An 18,223-nucleotide genomic window follows, 5' to 3' on the forward strand; every position below is an offset into this window, starting at 1 on the left:
TGATTCACACTCTATAAAAATTTTAGGCTCCAACTGCTTTACTTTAACCATTAATTGAAAATGCCTCATTCTTTCCGCCAGCAATGTCTTACCTAATATCTCCAGTTTCAAACAAGTTACCCATAAGCTTCTTAAACCAAGTTTACAACCCACCTACAAAAGATGACTTCATTTACAATTCTATCTTATTATATTCTATCATATAATGTTTAAATCCAGGCTGAAAGTAGAAAATCAAATAATCCCTGTAAGATGAAGAGACATTCATTAAACTGAAAGATCCACTGTTCTCTTAGCTGGCTAATCTTTATTTTTTAAAAACATTTCATTGGAGTTCCTTGCTGGTGCAGTGGATAAAAATTCTCCTACCCAAAAACAACAACAATGAATCCACCTGCCAATGCAGGGGACATGGGTTCCATCCCTGCTCCAAGAAGATTCCACATGCCTCAGAGTGACTAAGCCCCTGTGCCACAACTACTGAGCCTGTGAGCCACAACTACTGAAGCCCAACAACTAGAGCCTGTGCTTGGCAATGAGAGGCCATCACAATAAGCCCAAGCACCTCAACAAAGTGTAGCCCCCACTCACTGCAACTAGAGAAAGCCCTCACATAGCAATGAAGACCCAATATAGCCAAAAATTAAAAAAAAAATTTTAAATTTTTATTGTGACATGCAGGATCTTTCGTTGTGGTGCACAGGCTCCAGAGGCATGGGTTTCATAGTTGCAGCATACAGGCTCTCCAGTTGAGGTATGCTGACTTAGTTGTCTCATGGCGTGTGGGATCTTAGTTCCTCAACTAGGGATCAAACACACATTCTCTGTATTAGAAAGTGGACTCTCAACCACTGGACCACCAGGGAAGTCCCCCAATACCCCTTTCAAGGTCTATAGCAAGTCCCTGCCACAAATGATTTTAATTACCTAGGAGAAAGCCTGGTAATAAGTTTTATTACGTGAATTTTTAAAAATTATTAGTGTGAAACAAACAAATACTAGTTTTTTATCAACAAAACATAACAATTCTTTCAGCTTTACGAAGGGTGTGTATTTAACTTTTATATACTTATGAGGTTTCTCCTCAGGATAAATAATTATGCCATATAAAAGATTTAAGGCCTTTTCACATGTATAGCAAACATGGGACATACACCTTAGGACTCTAATTCCAAGAGGCAAAAACTCAAATCAAATTAACTGAAGCAAAAAAAGAGAAAATTTATTGGATCACAAAAATGAAAATGTCAAAGATGGTGTAGGTTTCAGACGTGACTGGATCCAGCTCAAACAACTCCTCATATTTCTGTCTATTATCTAAAATTCCTTTGTATTGGATTTATCTTGGGATTGGAGATAATAGACAGAAATATGAGGATGTTGTTGTGGTAACAGAAAGGCTACTGGTGAGTTTTTATCAAATCCTTGACATCTGCAATTCCAGTGGGGGGGAGGTGCATGGAAAGAAAAGATCTATTCTCATTACCCATAACAGTATCTTCCTAGGGCTCTACTGGTCTAGAAAGGGCATCTGAAAACCCCTCATTTCTAGTTAGGTTGAGGGAAATAATAGATCACTGCTCTCCCTGATTAAATAATTTCATCAGAATGATATGCACTGAGGATGAGTTAAGTCTCAAATGCATCATACAACAGATCCAAAAGTAATAGATGGCCTACTACTCAGGTTATTTCAAATAAGGGATGCTTGTGAACTGGAGACTTTTCCATATTTACTACATTCATATTAGTAGAATTACTAACTGAAGAATTCATTTGATATTTATTTAATAAAGACCAAGTGGTGACTACATGTTTTCTTATTACACATAATCAGAGAGTTTTTCTATTATGAATTTTCTGATGTCGCCTAAGGGTTGAAGCACGGCTAAAATTGTTCCCACATTCATTACAGTTATAGGGTTTTTCTCCGGCATGAATTCTCTGGTGTAGCCTAAGGGACAAGACCTGATGGAAAGCCTTCCCACACTCATTGCATTCGTAGGGTTTCTCTCCAGTATGAATTCTCTGATGTTGATTAAGGTATGAGCCACAACTGAAGGCCTTCCCACATTTGTTACATTCATAGGGTTTCTCTCCTGCATGACTTCTTTTATGATGAATTAGAACTAAAGCATCACTGAAGGCTTTCCCACATTTACTGCATTCAAAAGGCCTCTCTCCAGTATGAATTCTATGATGTCGATTAAGTTGTGAGTCAGTCCTAAAAAACTTCCCACATTTGATGCACTCATAGGGCTTTTCACCGGTGTGAATTCTCTGATGTTGATTAAGGTGTGAGCGATAGCCAAAGGTCTTCCCACATTCGTTACATTTAAAGGGTTTTTCTCCTGTATGAATTCTCTGATGCAGAGTAAGGGCTATGCGTCTGCTGAAGGCTTTTCCACATTGATTACATTCATAGGGTTTCTCTCCAGTGTGAATTCTCTGATGTTGATTAAGGTGTGCACTCTGTCTGAAGGCTTTGTTACATTCCTTACATTCATATGGTTTCTCTCCTGTGTGAATTCTCTGATGTTCAACAAGGAAGGCATAACGGCTAAAGGCCTTCCCACATTCATTGCATGCAAAGGGTTTCTCTCCAGTGTGGATTCTCTGATGTTGAGCAAGGTGTGCACTCTGTCGGAAAGCTTTGTTACATTCCTTACATTCATATGGTTTCTCCCCAATATGAGTTCTCTGATGCTCACTGAGAAAAAAGTCATGGCTGAAGCCCTTGCCACAGTCATTGCATGCATATGGTTTCTCTCTACTGTGAATTCTCTGAGGTTGAGTAAAATACGAGTAACAGTTAAAGGCATCGCCATACTCATCATATCCATGGGGTGATTTTCCAAAATGAGTTGCTTGATGTTGACTAAGTAATGAGTGGAAACTTAAGAGGTTTGAAAAATCATTACTTTCATAAGATTTCTCCCCAGGAGAAATTTCTACATCTTTACTAAGGTATGTGCTCTGGTTGAATTCTTCACATTCATTGCCTATCGAAGATTCCTTCTCGGCACACAGTCTTTTATGTTCAATTAGAACTGAATTTGGAGGGAACATTTTGTTAAAAATACCAAATTTATGCACTGGCTCTACTGGGGGAACTCTCTGTTGTGTTAAAAGTACTGACTTCAAGAGAATGTTTCTCTCAGAATGATTATATTCATTGTCTCTTTTCACAGCAGAGATTTCCTTAAAAGTTGCCACTTGCCTGAAATGCTTCTCCTGATTTCCTTGATGCTGCTCAAATTCAGCCTCATATTTCCAGGCTTCTCTGAAACTGGAGCATTCGAGGCTATAACTTGTAAGTCTTTTTGTTATCACCCCCTGCGATATTTCCTCTTCATCAGTGTACCACTTTGGAGATAATGCCTTGATCTCATACCAAGACTCCCAGTCTGAAAAATATCAAGAAAGCAAATGTCTCCTTTTCACCTTTGCAAGGAGAAAGAAAATCATTATAGAAGGAATTAAAGAATTTACTTGAGGGAAAGAGGGGAGAAAGTAGTGGTTCTGACTTTTTTTTAAAAAATCAATTTACATTCCTGTCAGCAACATGAAATACATGTCTTCAAACTGATTCACACTGGCTAACATCATTCTAAAAATCTTTGCCCCTACAAGTAAAGAGTACCTCATTATTGTGTTAATTTGCAAGTCTCTGAAAATTGAGCATTTTCATATACATTTTTGTACCTTCTATATATTTTTGCATATATTTTAATTATACTGGAGAATAGCATTGGAACAAGTATACTATCAAGGGTGAAACAGATCACCAGCCAGGTTGGATGCATGAGACAAGTGCTCAGGGCTGGTGCACTGGGAAGACCCAGAGGGATGGGATGGGGAGGGAGGTGGGAGGGGGGATCAGGATGGGGAACACATGTAAATCCATGGCTGATTCATGTCAATGTATGGCAAAAACAACTACAATATTGTAAGGTAATTAGCCTCCAACTAATAAAAATAAATGAAAAATAAAAGTTTAATATAAAAAAAATAATAATTATACTGGCATCTTCTTTTAAGTGGTTTATAGAAGTCATTAAAAATAAGGTGGTAAGGCTTTATAAGTATTTTTCTCCCTCAAATCATCACTTTTTATTGTCACATGTCATCTTCATTTATAATGCTTCTGATAAAGTTTGAACTCAAATCTCCCAGTCTTTTCATTATAGTCTGGCTTTGCGGTCATTTTAAGAAAGATTTTTCCAAAATCCAATATTATGCAAATATTATCCATAACTTTTACAAAAATCTTTTTGTACCACTAATTTGAAAAGCTATTTTTATCAAATATCAAATTCTCATATATACATGGCTGTATTTTTAAAATTTCTTTATTGTTACACTGACCTATTTCACTGATCTTATATCAGACCAGTCTCTGATAAAAGGCAAGATTCTTAAATACCAAAAATTGAATCAGGTAGTATATTAAATGAATAATACACATAACCAAGTAAGCAATTGAGAAATACAAAAATTATTCATCAGTAGGAAACCCTTTACTATATTATTATATTATTCTCTATGCTTTCATGTTTTCTAATTCATCAATAAAAAACAAAATATTTCCTGAAATAAAAACTCAAATCTCCATCCTGAGAGAATATCCTACTAGGAAAAAGTGACCCAAAATTGTCAAGACTGAAACATGCCCCACTAAAATGACTTTAACATGAAAGAAACTTCTAAGAAATCAGAACAAAATATAAAGGTACTTATACAAAAGGGGAAATATCAAGCTGACATCAGGATTCTTTGTAACAACATTCAATACCAATACACTAAAAGAAACTTAAGAAAAGAATGGTCAACTATGAACAAGGTAGAGCTCAGGGGACATCATTTGCATGAACTCTTTTTGAGGAAATTGCTAAAGAACAGATTTCAGTCAATCAAGAGATATCCTGAGAAACTTCAACAAAAGAACCTAGTGGAAAACACTAAATATATTCAGCTACAGAAATAAAACAAAAGAAAAGTTAGAATAAATTTGACAGAAAAATAAGTGAAAGAAAGTGCAAGTGTTAGTTGCTCAGTCATCTTTGACTCTTTGAGACCCCATGGACTGTAAACTGCCAGGCTCCTCTGCCCATGGAATTCTCCAGGCAAGAATCCTAGAGTGGGTTGCCATTTCCTTCTTCAGGGGATCTTCCTGACCCAGGGATTGAACCTGGATCTTCTGCACTGCCAGCAGATTCTTTACCATCTGAGCCACCAGAACATGTAAATATAATATGCCTGGACAATGTAAAAAGCATACAACTAACAAAATTTGGGAAGAGAAGGTGAGTAATATAATAAGGCTACTTTTTGACTCATCTGTAAAGTGAAAGTTGCTCAGTCATGTCCAACTCTTTGCGACCCCATGGACTATATAGTCCACGGAATTCTCCAGGCCAGAATACTGGAATCGGTACCCTTTCCCTTCTCCAGGGTATCTTCCCAACCCAGGGATCAAGCCAGGGTCTCCTGCATTGCAGGCAGATTCTTTACCAGCTAAGCCACAACAGAAGCCCAAGAATACTAGAACGGGTAGCCTATCCCTTCTCCAGTGGATCTTCCAGACCTAGGAATCAAACTAGGATCTCCTGCATTGCAGGCAGCTTCTTTACCAATTGAGCTAACAAAGAAGCCTTTTAGGAAGGAAGGATAGTTAACCTTTTTCATCTGTAAAATGTAAAAAAAAAAAAATCAAAGGCTAATTTTTAAAGCTGACCAATCAAGTAATAGAAGGAATAAACACTGTTTAAAGAAACATGAAGGTCTCTTTATGTTTTTCTTTAAACACTGTCAAAAGAAGGTAAACACCAGATCAAAAGAAAAATCTAATTATTATAAAAACTACAGTATTACATGACCAAAAAAAGGCTAGGAAAACAGACAAGTTAAAGTCTTTTTTAAAAACTGTAAAAATCAGAAAATATAAAATAATACACAGAATTAAGCCTAAACATATTAAAAATGTAGCTGGACTTTCACTTATTACATTGAAATGATATCCAGACTGGTTCCCAAAGTAAAACTCAATTCTATACTGCCTGTAAACCCTACGTTTAAATCAAAGTGATTTTACACAGTTGAAAATAAAAAGATGGGTAAAGGCCCTAAAAAAAGCATAAAAAAGGCAAGAAACAGATTCTCCCCAAGGGCCTTCAGAAGGAAAGCAGGCTGCTAATGTTTTGATTGTAGCCCTGCAAGATTCATTTTCAACTTCTGACCTCCAGAGCTAAAATATAATAAATCTGTGTTGTTTTCAGCCACCAAATTTATGGTAATTTGTTACAGAAGCCATAAGAAACTAATACAGAAAGCAAGCTGGTACAACTTTTTGGGGAAGGAATTTGGCAATTCCTAATACTACATATCCACTTACTTAGCAATCTTACATCTAAGAAACAACCCTGAAAATAACACTTCAACAACAGGAAAATACACATGTACAAGGTTAGTTATTGCAGCATTGTTTGTAATTGTAAACTACTGCAAACATCCTAAATGTCCACATACTAGATAGTATTGAATAAATTACCATAATATCCACATAATGGGGTATTCTGCAGCCATTAGAAAAATGAAGAAGCTTTCCAAGAGCTAATATGGAGTGATTTCCTATACAGCTGACCCATGAACAATGCAGGGGCTAGGGGCATAACTTTACAGTCAGCCCTCCAAATCTGCAGTTTAGCATCCATGGATTCAACCAATCTCAAATTGTGTAGTATTTATTGAAAAAATCTGCATGTAAGTGGATACTTAGATGCGAATCCTTGTCTCTTCAACTAATGTGCATGTGTAACTTTGATAAAAACTCTATAAAGAAATCTAGAAGTGAAAAAAAAATGAATATAAAAATGAATATAATTCTGTCCATAAAGGGGAAAGAAGAAGTGTAAAGGAAGAAGATTCAGGGTTTAGGTAGAGGTAGGGGGTCGCCAGTGGCTCAGTGGTAAAGAATCCACCTGAAATGCAAGAGACATGGGTTTGATTCCTGGGTGGGGGAGATCCCCTGGAGGAGAGCATGTCAACCCACTCCAGAATTCTTGCTTGGAGAATCCCATGGACAGATGAGCCTGGCAGGCTACAGTCCACAGGGTCACAAAGAATCAGACATGACTGAAGTGACTTACCACACATGCGCACATCCTTGAGAGTATAACTTGACAGAAATAGAGCAGGAACAACCCCCTGATGCCCAGGGCAGCCTCCTCAAGAGGAGGGCAGTCTTTTCATGACCACATTGGCTGCCACCTTACAACAGCCCTTCCTGCCCAGTCCCCTGTCACTCACCTGCATGTTGACCATCCGACATCTCTCTCTCCACCATCCAAGGTTCCTTCCCTTGTTCCAATAAGGAGATCATGTTGGGCTTAGAAATGGAGAGTCCTATTTACAGGGGAAGAAAAATGAGAACAAGCAAGAGAATGACAGATAGATAAACAAATCCACTTGCTATTGCTGTTCCAGTGACTCAATCCCTTGGTCACTAGGCAAGAAAGGATATTAGAGAAAGGGCCAGAGAATAAAAAGAAGCTTGTAAGGAGGATGAGAAAGACAAAGCTTCTGTCATAGCAGCAATTCTCAAAGTATTAGAGCAGAAAAGAACCATTGTCTCGAAACCAAACAAATGAAAATTCTTAGGCTGCCCCAACCCTGACCCTACCGAATCAGAAATCACAATGGTTCTCAAATATTAATGAGCATCAGAACCATTTGGAGGACTCATTAAAACCACACTATTGGGGCTATTCCCAGATACTGTAGGTCTATAATGGGACACCATGATTTGCAATTTAAAAAATTCCCACGACATACTCATGTTGCTATCCCAAACCATCATTCAGTAGCAAGAGGAACTACATTTATAACTCTGTGAAAATACTTCGAATAATTTCCTGGGAACAAGAAGTAGAAATCCAGCTAAGCATTTCAGATGCCCTAGATATTCCCAATGGAGGAAACTAATACACCTCATAGGAAAGATTTGAATTATGGGGGTATACATCCTTACCAAGCCATACCAAGTTCCTGTAGTTCTCCAACATGACATCTCTGTACAAATCCTTCTGAGATGAGTCCAGCCATTCCCATTCCTCTTGGGAAAAATTCAGAGCTACATCCCTGAAGGTCACCAAACCCTGAAATTAAAAAAAAGAGAAAAAAGAATTCTTTAGACTTTCCGAACAGTGTAGTGGTTAAGACTACATGTTTCCAATGCAGGGGGTGTGAGTTTAATCCCTGGTCAAAGAACTAAGATCCCATATACTATATGTTATGGGCAAAAAAAAAGAAAAAGAAAAAACTTTTTGTTTATCAAGTACTTCCAAACGGTCCAAGCATCTTCCTCCATCTCTACCACAAGAATTTAACTCAGTTGATCATCTCCTCTTTGAAATGCTTTCTCCTCTTGACTCCCAGCACCCACATACTCTTTTGGGTTTCCTTCTACATCAGTCCTTCTCAGTCTCTTTTGCTGGTTCCTCCTCTTCTTCTCAGCCTTTTGTCAGTCTTTGAATGCCCTAAGCTCACTCCCTAGACCTCTTTCCTACCTATATTCACGACAACCTACCCTCAAGATAATCTCAACCTGTCCCATAGCTTTAACTACACTGTGTTCAGTCAGTTCAGTCATGTCCAACTCCGTGACCTTATGGACTGTAGCCTGCTAGGCTCCTCTTGTCCATGGGATTTTCCCAGCAAGAATACTGGAATCGGTTGCCATGCCCTCCTCCAAGGGATCTTCTCCTGTGTCTCTCTGCATTGCAGGTGGACTCTTATACCAATGAGCCACTGGGAAAGCCCTTAAATACATTAAATACATTAATGACTCTCAAATTCACATCTCCAGTCCTAAACTATAGATATATAACCAATACTCCACTTGGATATCTAACAAGTCTCTCTCATTTATCTGGAACTCAAATCTTGATTCTTATCTCATCCCAGCCCATGTTCCCATCTCAGTAAATAGCATGACCATATACACAATTGCCCAGGTCAAGATTTCCTATCTCCAATAGATACCCAGAATCTCACAAGCTCCAATGCCACCACCGTGATCCAGGCTTCCACTCTTACTTCCTTGCTTTTGATTTTCCTTCCTTTTAAAATATAAATCAGATCATATCACCAACACTCTAGTGGTTGTCCTTTACCCTTAGAACAAAAATCAAAGCTCTGGTCATGACTTTCAGGAGCCTGTTTAATTTGGTCCCCAGCTATTTCCCTAATCTCACAGTGCACATTCTTCTCTGATGATACTGGCTTATTGCTATCCCTGAAATACATCAAACATGCTCCCACCACAGTAACTTTGTACTTGCTAATTCTTCTACCATTGTCTTTTTTTAATTGAATTTAATTGCTTTACAATACTTTTTTAGTTTCTGCTGTACAATGAAGTGAATCAGCTACTGGTATACATATATCTCCTCCCTCTTGGGACTTCCCTCCTGCCCCACCCCATCGCACCTTCTACTTTTAAAGCCCAAGTTTTCAACAAAACTTCCTCCCTATGTTCACTGAGGTTTCTCTTTGCTTAAATGTCACTTCCCAAAAAAAAAAAAAAAAAACAACAACAAAAAAATCCTTGACCTCCCTAGTAAAAAGTGCACTTGATAATCACACTCCATCCTTTCATTCCAACACAACAAATCACAATCCATCTAAAGATGAAATGTTCTGTTCCATTATACATTTCAGCACAACACTGAGTTAAAAAAAAAAAAGATACTAAATGTTTTGTAGAAGGATTATCTGAACAAACAGTGGAGAGGGAGAAGTGAAGAGAGGGCTCACCGGACCACCTGGGACTCTCCAAAGTCCTAAAAAGTGACATGGAATTTCTGAAAACAAAGTGAAAACATCAACTTACCTGGGACATGGCTTTACACAGTCCAACAGCCATTCTTCCTTCCTTCTTCAATTTTCTCTTTTGGAGAAAAAAGTCCTGAAAAGGGGGAGTTATAAGAACAGCAACAACAACAAAAATGGAACAGCAGCCCTATGCTGCTGATCTGAAACTCACAGAGAGGTTTTCTGCCCCTTTATGGTCCCTAGTTTCCTTATATGAACCAGTCTGTGCATCACATTGGAGGGAACTCCCTATTTTACCTAAAAAGAATCTCCTTCCCAGTTACTATTTTTCCTTATCTGGATTTCTTTTTCTTCTTAGCATTTAACATTACTGAACATGTTACTTTCTTTTTCTTCTGTTGTTTTCCCAAATAATAGTACAAGATTTAAGACAGCCAGGATTTATTGGGTTCACTGTGTATCTCTGTGCTGTGCTTAACTGCTCAGTTGCTTAGTTGCTCAGTTCTTTGTGACCCCATGGACTGTAGCCTGCCAGGCACCTCTGTCCATGGGGATTCTCCAGGCAAGAATGCTGGAGTGGGTTGCCATGCCCTCCTCCAGGGGATCTTCCCAACCCAGGGATCGAACCCAGGTCTCCCGCATTGCAGGCAGATTCTTTACTGTCTGAGCCACCAGGGAAGCCCCTGTGTATCTCCAGGGCTAGAATAATGCCAGAACCACTGCGAGTGCTCAAAACAGATTTGATTAACAAATAAATAAACCTCAGTGTGGCTCCCGTAATATAAATAGCAATGTTATACATACTGTATATGTCATTATCTTATTTAATCTTCACAAAACTGCAAAGGTAGGTATTATTATCCCCATTTTACCATCAAGTGAATCTGAGGTTCAAAAAGCTTAGACAGCTTACTCAAATTCCTAAGAGTCAAACTGCAGTGTGACTCAAAAACTTGTCCCCCAGACTTCCCTGACGGTCAAGTCGCTAAGACTCTGACTTCCAATGTAGGGGGGCCTGGGTTCGATCTCTGTCAGGGAACTAGATCCCACATGCCACAACTACAACTTGGCCCAGCCAAATAAATAAACAAAATAAATATTAAGACTCTGAGAGTCCAATGGATTGCAAGGAAATCAACCCTGAATACTCATTGAAAGGACTGAGGCCAAAGCTGACACTCCAAGACTTTGGCCACCTGATGTGAACAGCCAACTCACTGGAAAAGACACTGATGCTAGGAAAGACTGAGAGCAGAAGGAGAAATGGGTGACAGAGGATGAGGTGGTGGGATGGCATCACTGAATCAATAGACATGAGTCTGAGCAAACTTCAGGAGTTAGTCAAGGACACAGGGAAGCCTGGTGTGCTGCAGCTCATGGGGTCGCAAGTAGTCAGACACTACTTAGTGACTGTACAACAGCAACAATAAATATTTAAAAAAAAAAAAAAAAAAAACCTGATTCTCTTTCAAGAGACCATAGTGTTTGCATGGGAAATAATCAACATAACCTGAAAAATCAGTGCTATATGTTTTTTAGAGAAGCATATTTGGAGGTAGAAGATGTTACCTTAATTTCTCCACAGAAACTCAGCCTAAGGTAAACATGCCAAATTTCAACACCAAGCCAATAAGAAACTGCACAGCCTGAAACAAGTTCCTTGTCTTCTCAGAGCCAACATTTCTTCACTCTGGAAACAAAGACAGTTGTGTTTGACTTAGAATTTAAGATATACGACCCCCTAATTCTGGGCTACTCTGCACTAGTCAACTCAACCTCCAAGAAAATTATTTACTTCCTTAGTGCAATGCAGCCTGAAATTGTCCACAAAAGCCTTTGCAACCTGAGAAGAAAATCTACAAAGTCTTTTCAGAATCGGGGAGCTCCAAGTAGCATCTGCATAAAAGAAACATCTTTTAAATTTCTGTTTCAAATAGCTGTGCATCATGAGTATTTTTCAGGTTTGAAAGAACCATCAGTCTCTGAAAGAAGGTGATGGAAAAGATTTGGGCTTTATATAGTCCCCAGGCACACAATGACTCTCTAGTCCTTTCCTCCCTGGCTAGGTGACCTTGGGCAAATCAATCCAACGGCCAGAACCTTTCCTCATTGTTAAAATGCCTGAGCCAACTCCTGGCACAGAGAAGTGCCACCCTTGTTGCCATTTAGATTTTACACACACATCTGAAAAGGAAATGAGAACATCTTTCTTTATTAAAAAGTCAGAACCAAAAACTTCGTTCACTTAGTATGTGAGAAAAAAAGCCATGGATTAGCCTCTCTCAGCACTAAACATGGAAGAGTTTTGACACAGACAAACCTAAAATCTCAAAATTGATGGCCTAAGGACAGGAAGGCTGGGCTTTTCTCCCCCAAAGGCAGCCAATGTGAGGATGGTCTCACTACAATGTCTTTAGACCGGGTTCTGTGACTCACAAGGATACAGAAGGAAGAGATCCAAATTAAGTTCCATGTCCAGAAGGTCCTGGGCCAAGACCACAGACAATCCTCTCCAACACCCTCAGAGCCCAGGGCCCCCATTTTTCACCCTCACAATGTGGAAAAGATCAAGAGAGTTGAAAAATTAAAAGCAAAGACTCTGGAGCTAAACAGCCTGGGCTAAAGTCCCAGTTCTGTCACTTAGTAACTGTGTGAAGGTGGGTGAGCAATTTTAATCTTTCTGTGTCTCACAATCACATACTAGGTCTGACCTACACATACAAATTCTCTCCCAATCATACTCATACAAACATGGCCACACAATCGCAAACATAATGTCACATACACACACAGTGGCATTAACACAAAGAGAGATGATACACAATTACTCCAACAGAGAGACAGTCACACACAATCTCATAGACAGTGACATACTACACAAGGTCACACATCCTGCCACAATTACTCATACAAAATTATGCCTGCGCAGACTGAGGATCATGGGTACATAACCACACCTTCAAACGCCGTTACATCCACAGGGACAAGTGGTCAAACAGTCACACACACACATCCACACAGCGACACACACACACAATGTCACACCTGCAGTCTCTCACAAACCCATACACAAATAACACAATTACACCTGCAGAGACAGTCACACAGAAACACAGACTCCGTTTTATGCCAGAGACAGATGGTCACAGTCGCGTTCAACCATACAGTGTGACACAGAAGTTCACACTGTCACACACACACAGTCACACAGCCATAGACGGTGACACACAGTCTCCCCAGAGGTGCCTGCCTGGTACCCATCCCAATCCCTGCCGGTCCACCCCAAGCCCGGCCCAGATCTCTGGCTCTCGCGCCAGCCAGGCCCAACTCACCTCCCGGCGTCCCTGGCTCTGGAAACCCGCCCAGAGACCCGAGACCCGCGACGTCGCCTCCCAGAATCCCCCGCGGGGCGGAGCGGGACGCGGACTGATGCTCACGGGACCCCGGGATCGGCTGGGGAAACATCTAGCTGCAAGGAACTAGACTAGCGACTCAGCTTGTCATTTCGACCCTGAGGACCACAAGTCCCAGACGCTTTGCGCCTCGACCTCCTTGCTGAATGAACTACATTTCCCAGAGGGCCCCGAGGCACGCCCCGACATCATGGCTGCACTACAAGAGGCCACGGCCACAGGTCCGAGTACCCACAGAACTGTGTGATAACCTGGGATACCGTGAATGGGCATTTAAGTGGCCCTGGGCGACTGTGTGTGAGGGAATGCTGAAGCTGCGCGCGTCCGTGACTTACTGAGTGCTCAGGTGTGCGATTTGTGTGTGGCTGTCGCTGCACACTTTCGTGCTTGCGCACCACGGAGGGACGTGTTCTGTCAGTGTAGTGAGCTTGTGTATTCTAAATCATGCCCCGTGATTGTGGGTCATTGTGTGACAGATTGTGGATCTGTCACACCAAGAATGGGAGAGTGATTGTGGATGTGGGAATGGGATGTGGATGTGACTGTGGCTGATTTGGGGCATGACGTTTCTGTAACTGTGTTCTTAGCCCAGAGATCCGCAGAGGTTTTCCCATAATTGGCGGTGGAGCTTTGTTTCTGGGCTTGTCTTTAGAGTTGAGTCCGTGGGAGAGGAGTCTGTGTGTGCCCTGTGTGTGTGTGTGTCTGTCTGGCTCCAGGTCCAATTGTTCTCTCATCCCTGCCCAACCTCTCACCCCGGCCAGGGCAGGGTTGGTGTTATCCTTATTTCTATACCGTGTGTGTGTGTCCGCACCCCTTCAGTTACTCAGCCGTGTCAGACTCTTTGCGACCACAAGGACTGACTGCCCCACCAGTCTCCTCTGTCCATGGCATTGTCCAGGCAAGAATACTGGATTGGGTTGCCATTTCCTACCCCAGAAGATCTTCCCAAGCCAGGAATGGAAGCTGCAACCCTGGGGTCTTCTGCGTTGGCAGGCAAATTCTTTACCACTGTGCCACCTGGGAAGCCCATATCCCTTCTCTACTTGCTGCTAATGTGATCACAGCCACAGAGAGTAATTATATTCCAGTTGTAGGAAGATGCTTGCTTGTATCAAAGCCATTTATATTGTTGTAGCCAGGAACTCTGGGGTTTCTTTTATTGCTGTTCCTAAGTTTTCACTTTACAACTTTAATTTGTTGTTCTTGTATTATTCAGTCACTAAGCCGTGTCCAACTCTCTGTGACCCCATGAACTGCAGCATGCCGGCCTTCCCTGTCCTTCACTATCTCCCAGAGTTTGTTCAAATTCATGTCATTAAGTCGGTGATGCTATCTAACCATCTCATCCTCTGCTGCCCTTTTCTCCTTTTGCCTTCAGTCTTTCCCAGCATCAGGGTCTTTTCTAATGAGTTGTCTCTTCGCATGACATGGCTAAAGTATTGGAGCTTCAGCTTCAGCATCAGTCCTTCCCATGAATATTCAGGGTTGATTTCCTTTAGGACTGACTGGTTTGATCTCCTTGCAGTCCAAGAGATTCTCAAGGGCCTTCCTCAGCACAACAATTTGAAAGCATTAATTCTTCGGCACTCAGCCTTCTTTATGGTCCAACTCACATCCGAACATGACTATTGGAAAAACCACAGCTTTGATTATACAGACCTTTGTTGGCAAAGTGATGTCTCTGCTTTTTAATATGCTCTCTAGGTTTGTCAAAGCTCCAGTATCACCGCGGACAGCAACTGAAGCCATGAAATTAAAAGACTTTTGCTCTTTGGAAGGAAGGCTATGACAAACCTCAACAACTTTATTTAGGCCCCAGCTTTAAGAAAACTATCCACAGTCAAGAGGCCAAGAATGTGAACCTGTGAGTGATGTTAAAGAAAACAAGAACTGAGTGCTAGTTGAAGGACCTTGTTTTTTTGTTTTTAATTCAGGAACTATTGCCATAGGAGAAAGACTTCAGTATAGAACTGGCTCAATTTCAAATATAGCAAGAGAGGATTTATAGACAAGGAGCAAGTTAGGGTTGCGGGGTGGTCAATTTATGGAAAATTACAAAGAGGAGACATAAAGGGGTGGGGGAATTCTTGCTAGGCTGACTAATAGAATTGTTGCTGAGGGAAGGTCAGAGTGATCACATACCATTGGGGTGGATGAGGAATTTAATTAAATACTGAGAGTGATCAGATATCAAGAATGTGAGCTAAACTGACTTGACAGAATTCTTGCTAAAACTGGGTGATGCGAAGACAAACACTGAAGCCCAAAGGTTGAAGCCTAGTTGAGAAGAGGGTTCTGAGGGGTCTGACTAAAATTAGGTCAAGGAGAGTCTTTGTCAGTGAAAGTTCAAAAAAAAAAAAAAAATCTGGAAGGTGCACCCAAGTCAAGATCTTGGTGTATGTGGAAGTAAAGCGAAGTTCTTGAAATAAAAACACATCTCCGGAGATCCTCTCCAATCCCCTCCCCAGAAAGAGTCCTTTAATAGCTGAAGCCCCAGTGAAACAGTTCAAAGTGTTAGTCACTCAGTTGTGTTCAACTCTTTGTGATCCCGTGGACTGTAGACCATCAGGCTCCTCTGTCCATGGAATTCTCCAGGCAAGAATACTGGTTGGGTACTGGAGTGGGTTGCCATGCCCTTCTCCATAGGATTTTCCTAACCCAGGGATCAAACCCGCGTCTCTTACATCTCCTACACTGGCAGGCAGGTTCTTTACCACTAGCACCACCTGGGAAGTCCCTCAAACATAATATGAATTAATAAATAAAGACAGATCATTAATACAAAAGGAGAATAAAATAACTACATAGAAAATATAAAATTTTACAACAGTTTCTGTTAACCTTGGCATATTATTAAAATATATACACACTCACACATTAAATACTGTAAGATACAAGCTTAATCACATTCAAAACTATACTTTATAAACTAAAATGGAAGAAATCACAAAATACATTGATTACAATGCTATAAGATAAAAAGCTGAATACTAGGATATTGTAAAAATAAATATGTCCATCTAGCCACTTGTAAGCACTCTGAAATAGTAATTCTTATATAAAAGAAAAAATGAAAACCGTATGCCACTTAGAAATGAACTTTCAGTTTTGCATATAGGGTTATCATTACCATCTTTCTAAATTCCATATATATGTGTTAGTATACTGTAATGGTCTTTATCTTTCTGGCTTACTTCACTCTGTATAATGGGCTCCAGTTTCACCCATCTCATTAGAACTGATTCAAATGAATTCTTTTTAATGGCTGAGTAATATTCCATAGTGTATATGTACCACAGCTTCCTTATCCATTCATCTGCTGATCCTATATGCAAAACAGAAAAAGAGACACAGATGTAAAAAAACAGACTTTTGGACTCTGTGGGAGAAGGCGAGGGTGGGATGTTTCGAGAGAACAGCATCAAAACATGTATATTATCTAGGGTGAAACAGATCACCAGCCCAGGTTGGATGCATGAGACAAGTGCTCGGACCTGGTGCACTGGGAAGACCCAGAGGGATCGGGTGGAGAGGGAGGTGGAAGGGGGGATTGGGATGGGGAATACATGTAAATCCATGGCTGATTCATGTCAATGTATGACAAAAACCACTACAATATTGTAAAGTAATTAGCCTCCAACTAATAAAAATAAATGGAAAAAATAATAATAAAATAAAATAAAAAATTTTTAAAAAAAGAAATGAACTTGCAGGACAGTAAAAAGGCAATAAATAAACCAAATTAAACAAGCTTGAAAAAGCAATACAATAAAAAAGAAAGCTTGAGATTAGTAAATATTAACAGAAATTAACAAATATAAAAGACACACTGAAGAAATGATTAAGAGCATAAAGCTGCTTCTTTGACTAAAAAAAAAAAACAAAAAAATGATTGCCAAGAATAGTTAAAGACACATAGCCACAAGCCTAGCCATTAAGTAATTATATCATTTAGTTCTAGAAATGAATATGCCCCACGTTTCAGTGTTCTGTCTAGATAGAGCAGCATACCTCAGATTGTAGGTTTACATCTGTCAATGGGTGTTAAGCATTTTTTTGCATTTGTTTCTTCTATGCCTATTTAAAATTACATAAAGCACAGATGTTAATAAAATGGTATTATAACACATAGCTTTTTTCTTGTGTGTGTGTGTACAGTATTTTCAGTATGGGTTATAGACCACAAATATCTAGAAACAACACACTTAAAGGTGAAAAATAAAGTGTTTGACTTTCACTTGGGTTTGAACATTTTCCATCATAAAAAAAAAAAGGGTGACATTGTTTTATGTGTTTGCAACTCTTTAATATTCAATTTAATAGAATATAGTTGGTATTTTATATGTGCTCCTGCATTTAATGTGTTGAAATAAATAAAATCTGGCCTCATGTAGATATAGTAAGAAAATGGAGTGTTTTAATACTCTTTTCAGGTAACTGTCAACATTATCCTTAGATACTTCATCAAAAATCATGGAATCCAGCTTTTATCTTAAAATCCATTTGTCAATCTTATACTTTAATATACCCACAGATGATTTTGCAGCATTATGTACTGTTTGCAAAATACTGGTTCAATGAATTAGGCAGATCTTCCATCATCATATTTCATTATATGGTATAAATCATGCTCATTAATATCATCACCAATCTTATCACAAAGGTCTAAGTACTGGGAAACTGTCAAGTTCATGGCGGCAGGTAACTTGTTCTTCAATATTCTAATCCTCTGTTTGAAAGTCAAATTAACAGAAATTGCCATCAGTTTTCTTCACTGGCAATTTTTTTAAAAAATCACTTCATTTTTGGCAAACTGTCTACCAAACATCCAAGTCTGAGTCACCTTATCCAAAACTTGTCAGCTGAGCTTTCAAATAAAACTGGTGTCCATAAAAAGGTAGCTGGTACAGCTCACAAATTAAACAATCATAACAAGTGCATTTCCTTGAAACAGCTTCATACTTCAGCATGAAGGA

At 39.7% G+C, this 18,223-nt stretch overlaps 1 protein-coding gene and 1 long non-coding RNA gene across 6 annotated transcripts; one reads left to right on the plus strand and one right to left on the minus strand.

Moving 5' to 3' along the window:
* Positions 1–1,196: 1,196 nt before the first annotated feature.
* Positions 1,197–13,255, minus strand: ZNF527 (zinc finger protein 527). 4 transcript variants are annotated; one of them, XM_020872842.2, is made up of 6 exons: positions 13,167–13,255; positions 11,404–11,524; positions 9,893–9,967; positions 8,040–8,156; positions 7,309–7,404; positions 1,197–3,407 (listed from the first exon to the last, which is right to left on the minus strand). In XM_020872842.2, the coding sequence occupies exons 4-6, from the start codon at positions 8,107–8,109 to the stop codon at positions 1,834–1,836; spliced, it is 1,740 nt and encodes a 579-aa protein (XP_020728501.2). In that variant the 5' UTR covers positions 8,110–8,156; positions 9,893–9,967; positions 11,404–11,524; positions 13,167–13,255; the 3' UTR covers positions 1,197–1,833. The 4 variants fall into 4 exon arrangements, with proteins under 4 accessions (XP_020728501.2, XP_020728497.2, XP_070307069.1 ...); XM_020872838.2 differs by having other exon boundaries at positions 8,030–8,156; XM_070450968.1 differs by lacking the exon at positions 13,167–13,255 and adding an exon at positions 12,792–12,874 and having other exon boundaries at positions 8,030–8,156.
* Positions 13,256–13,408: 153 nt separating this feature from the next.
* On the plus strand, positions 13,409–15,444 carry LOC110124325 (uncharacterized). Of its 2 annotated transcripts, none has more exons than XR_011482130.1 (2): positions 13,409–13,593; positions 14,626–15,444. It is a non-coding gene; the product is annotated as an uncharacterized lncRNA (long non-coding RNA). The 2 variants fall into 2 exon arrangements; XR_011482131.1 differs by having other exon boundaries at positions 13,409–13,468.
* The last annotated feature ends 2,779 nt before the right edge of the window (positions 15,445–18,223 follow it).

This window comes from Odocoileus virginianus, chromosome 20 (genome assembly GCF_023699985.2).
Source record: "Odocoileus virginianus isolate 20LAN1187 ecotype Illinois chromosome 20, Ovbor_1.2, whole genome shotgun sequence".
Taxonomy (NCBI): Eukaryota; Metazoa; Chordata; class Mammalia; order Artiodactyla; family Cervidae; genus Odocoileus; species Odocoileus virginianus.

Bases quoted from the DNA above. Each gene is read 5' to 3' on its own strand.
- ZNF527 (XM_020872838.2), bottom strand. From the start codon at position 9,925: ATGGCTGTTGGACTGTGTAAAGCCATGTCCCAG. The intron at 7,405-8,029 runs GTAAGGATGTAT...CCCTGTAAATAG, and splicing joins CAGGAACTTGGTATGGCTTG to GACTCTCCATTTCTAAGCCC. The intron at 3,408-7,308 runs GTGAGTGACAGG...GATATTTTTCAG, and splicing joins GTCGGATGGTCAACATGCAG to ACTGGGAGTCTTGGTATGAG.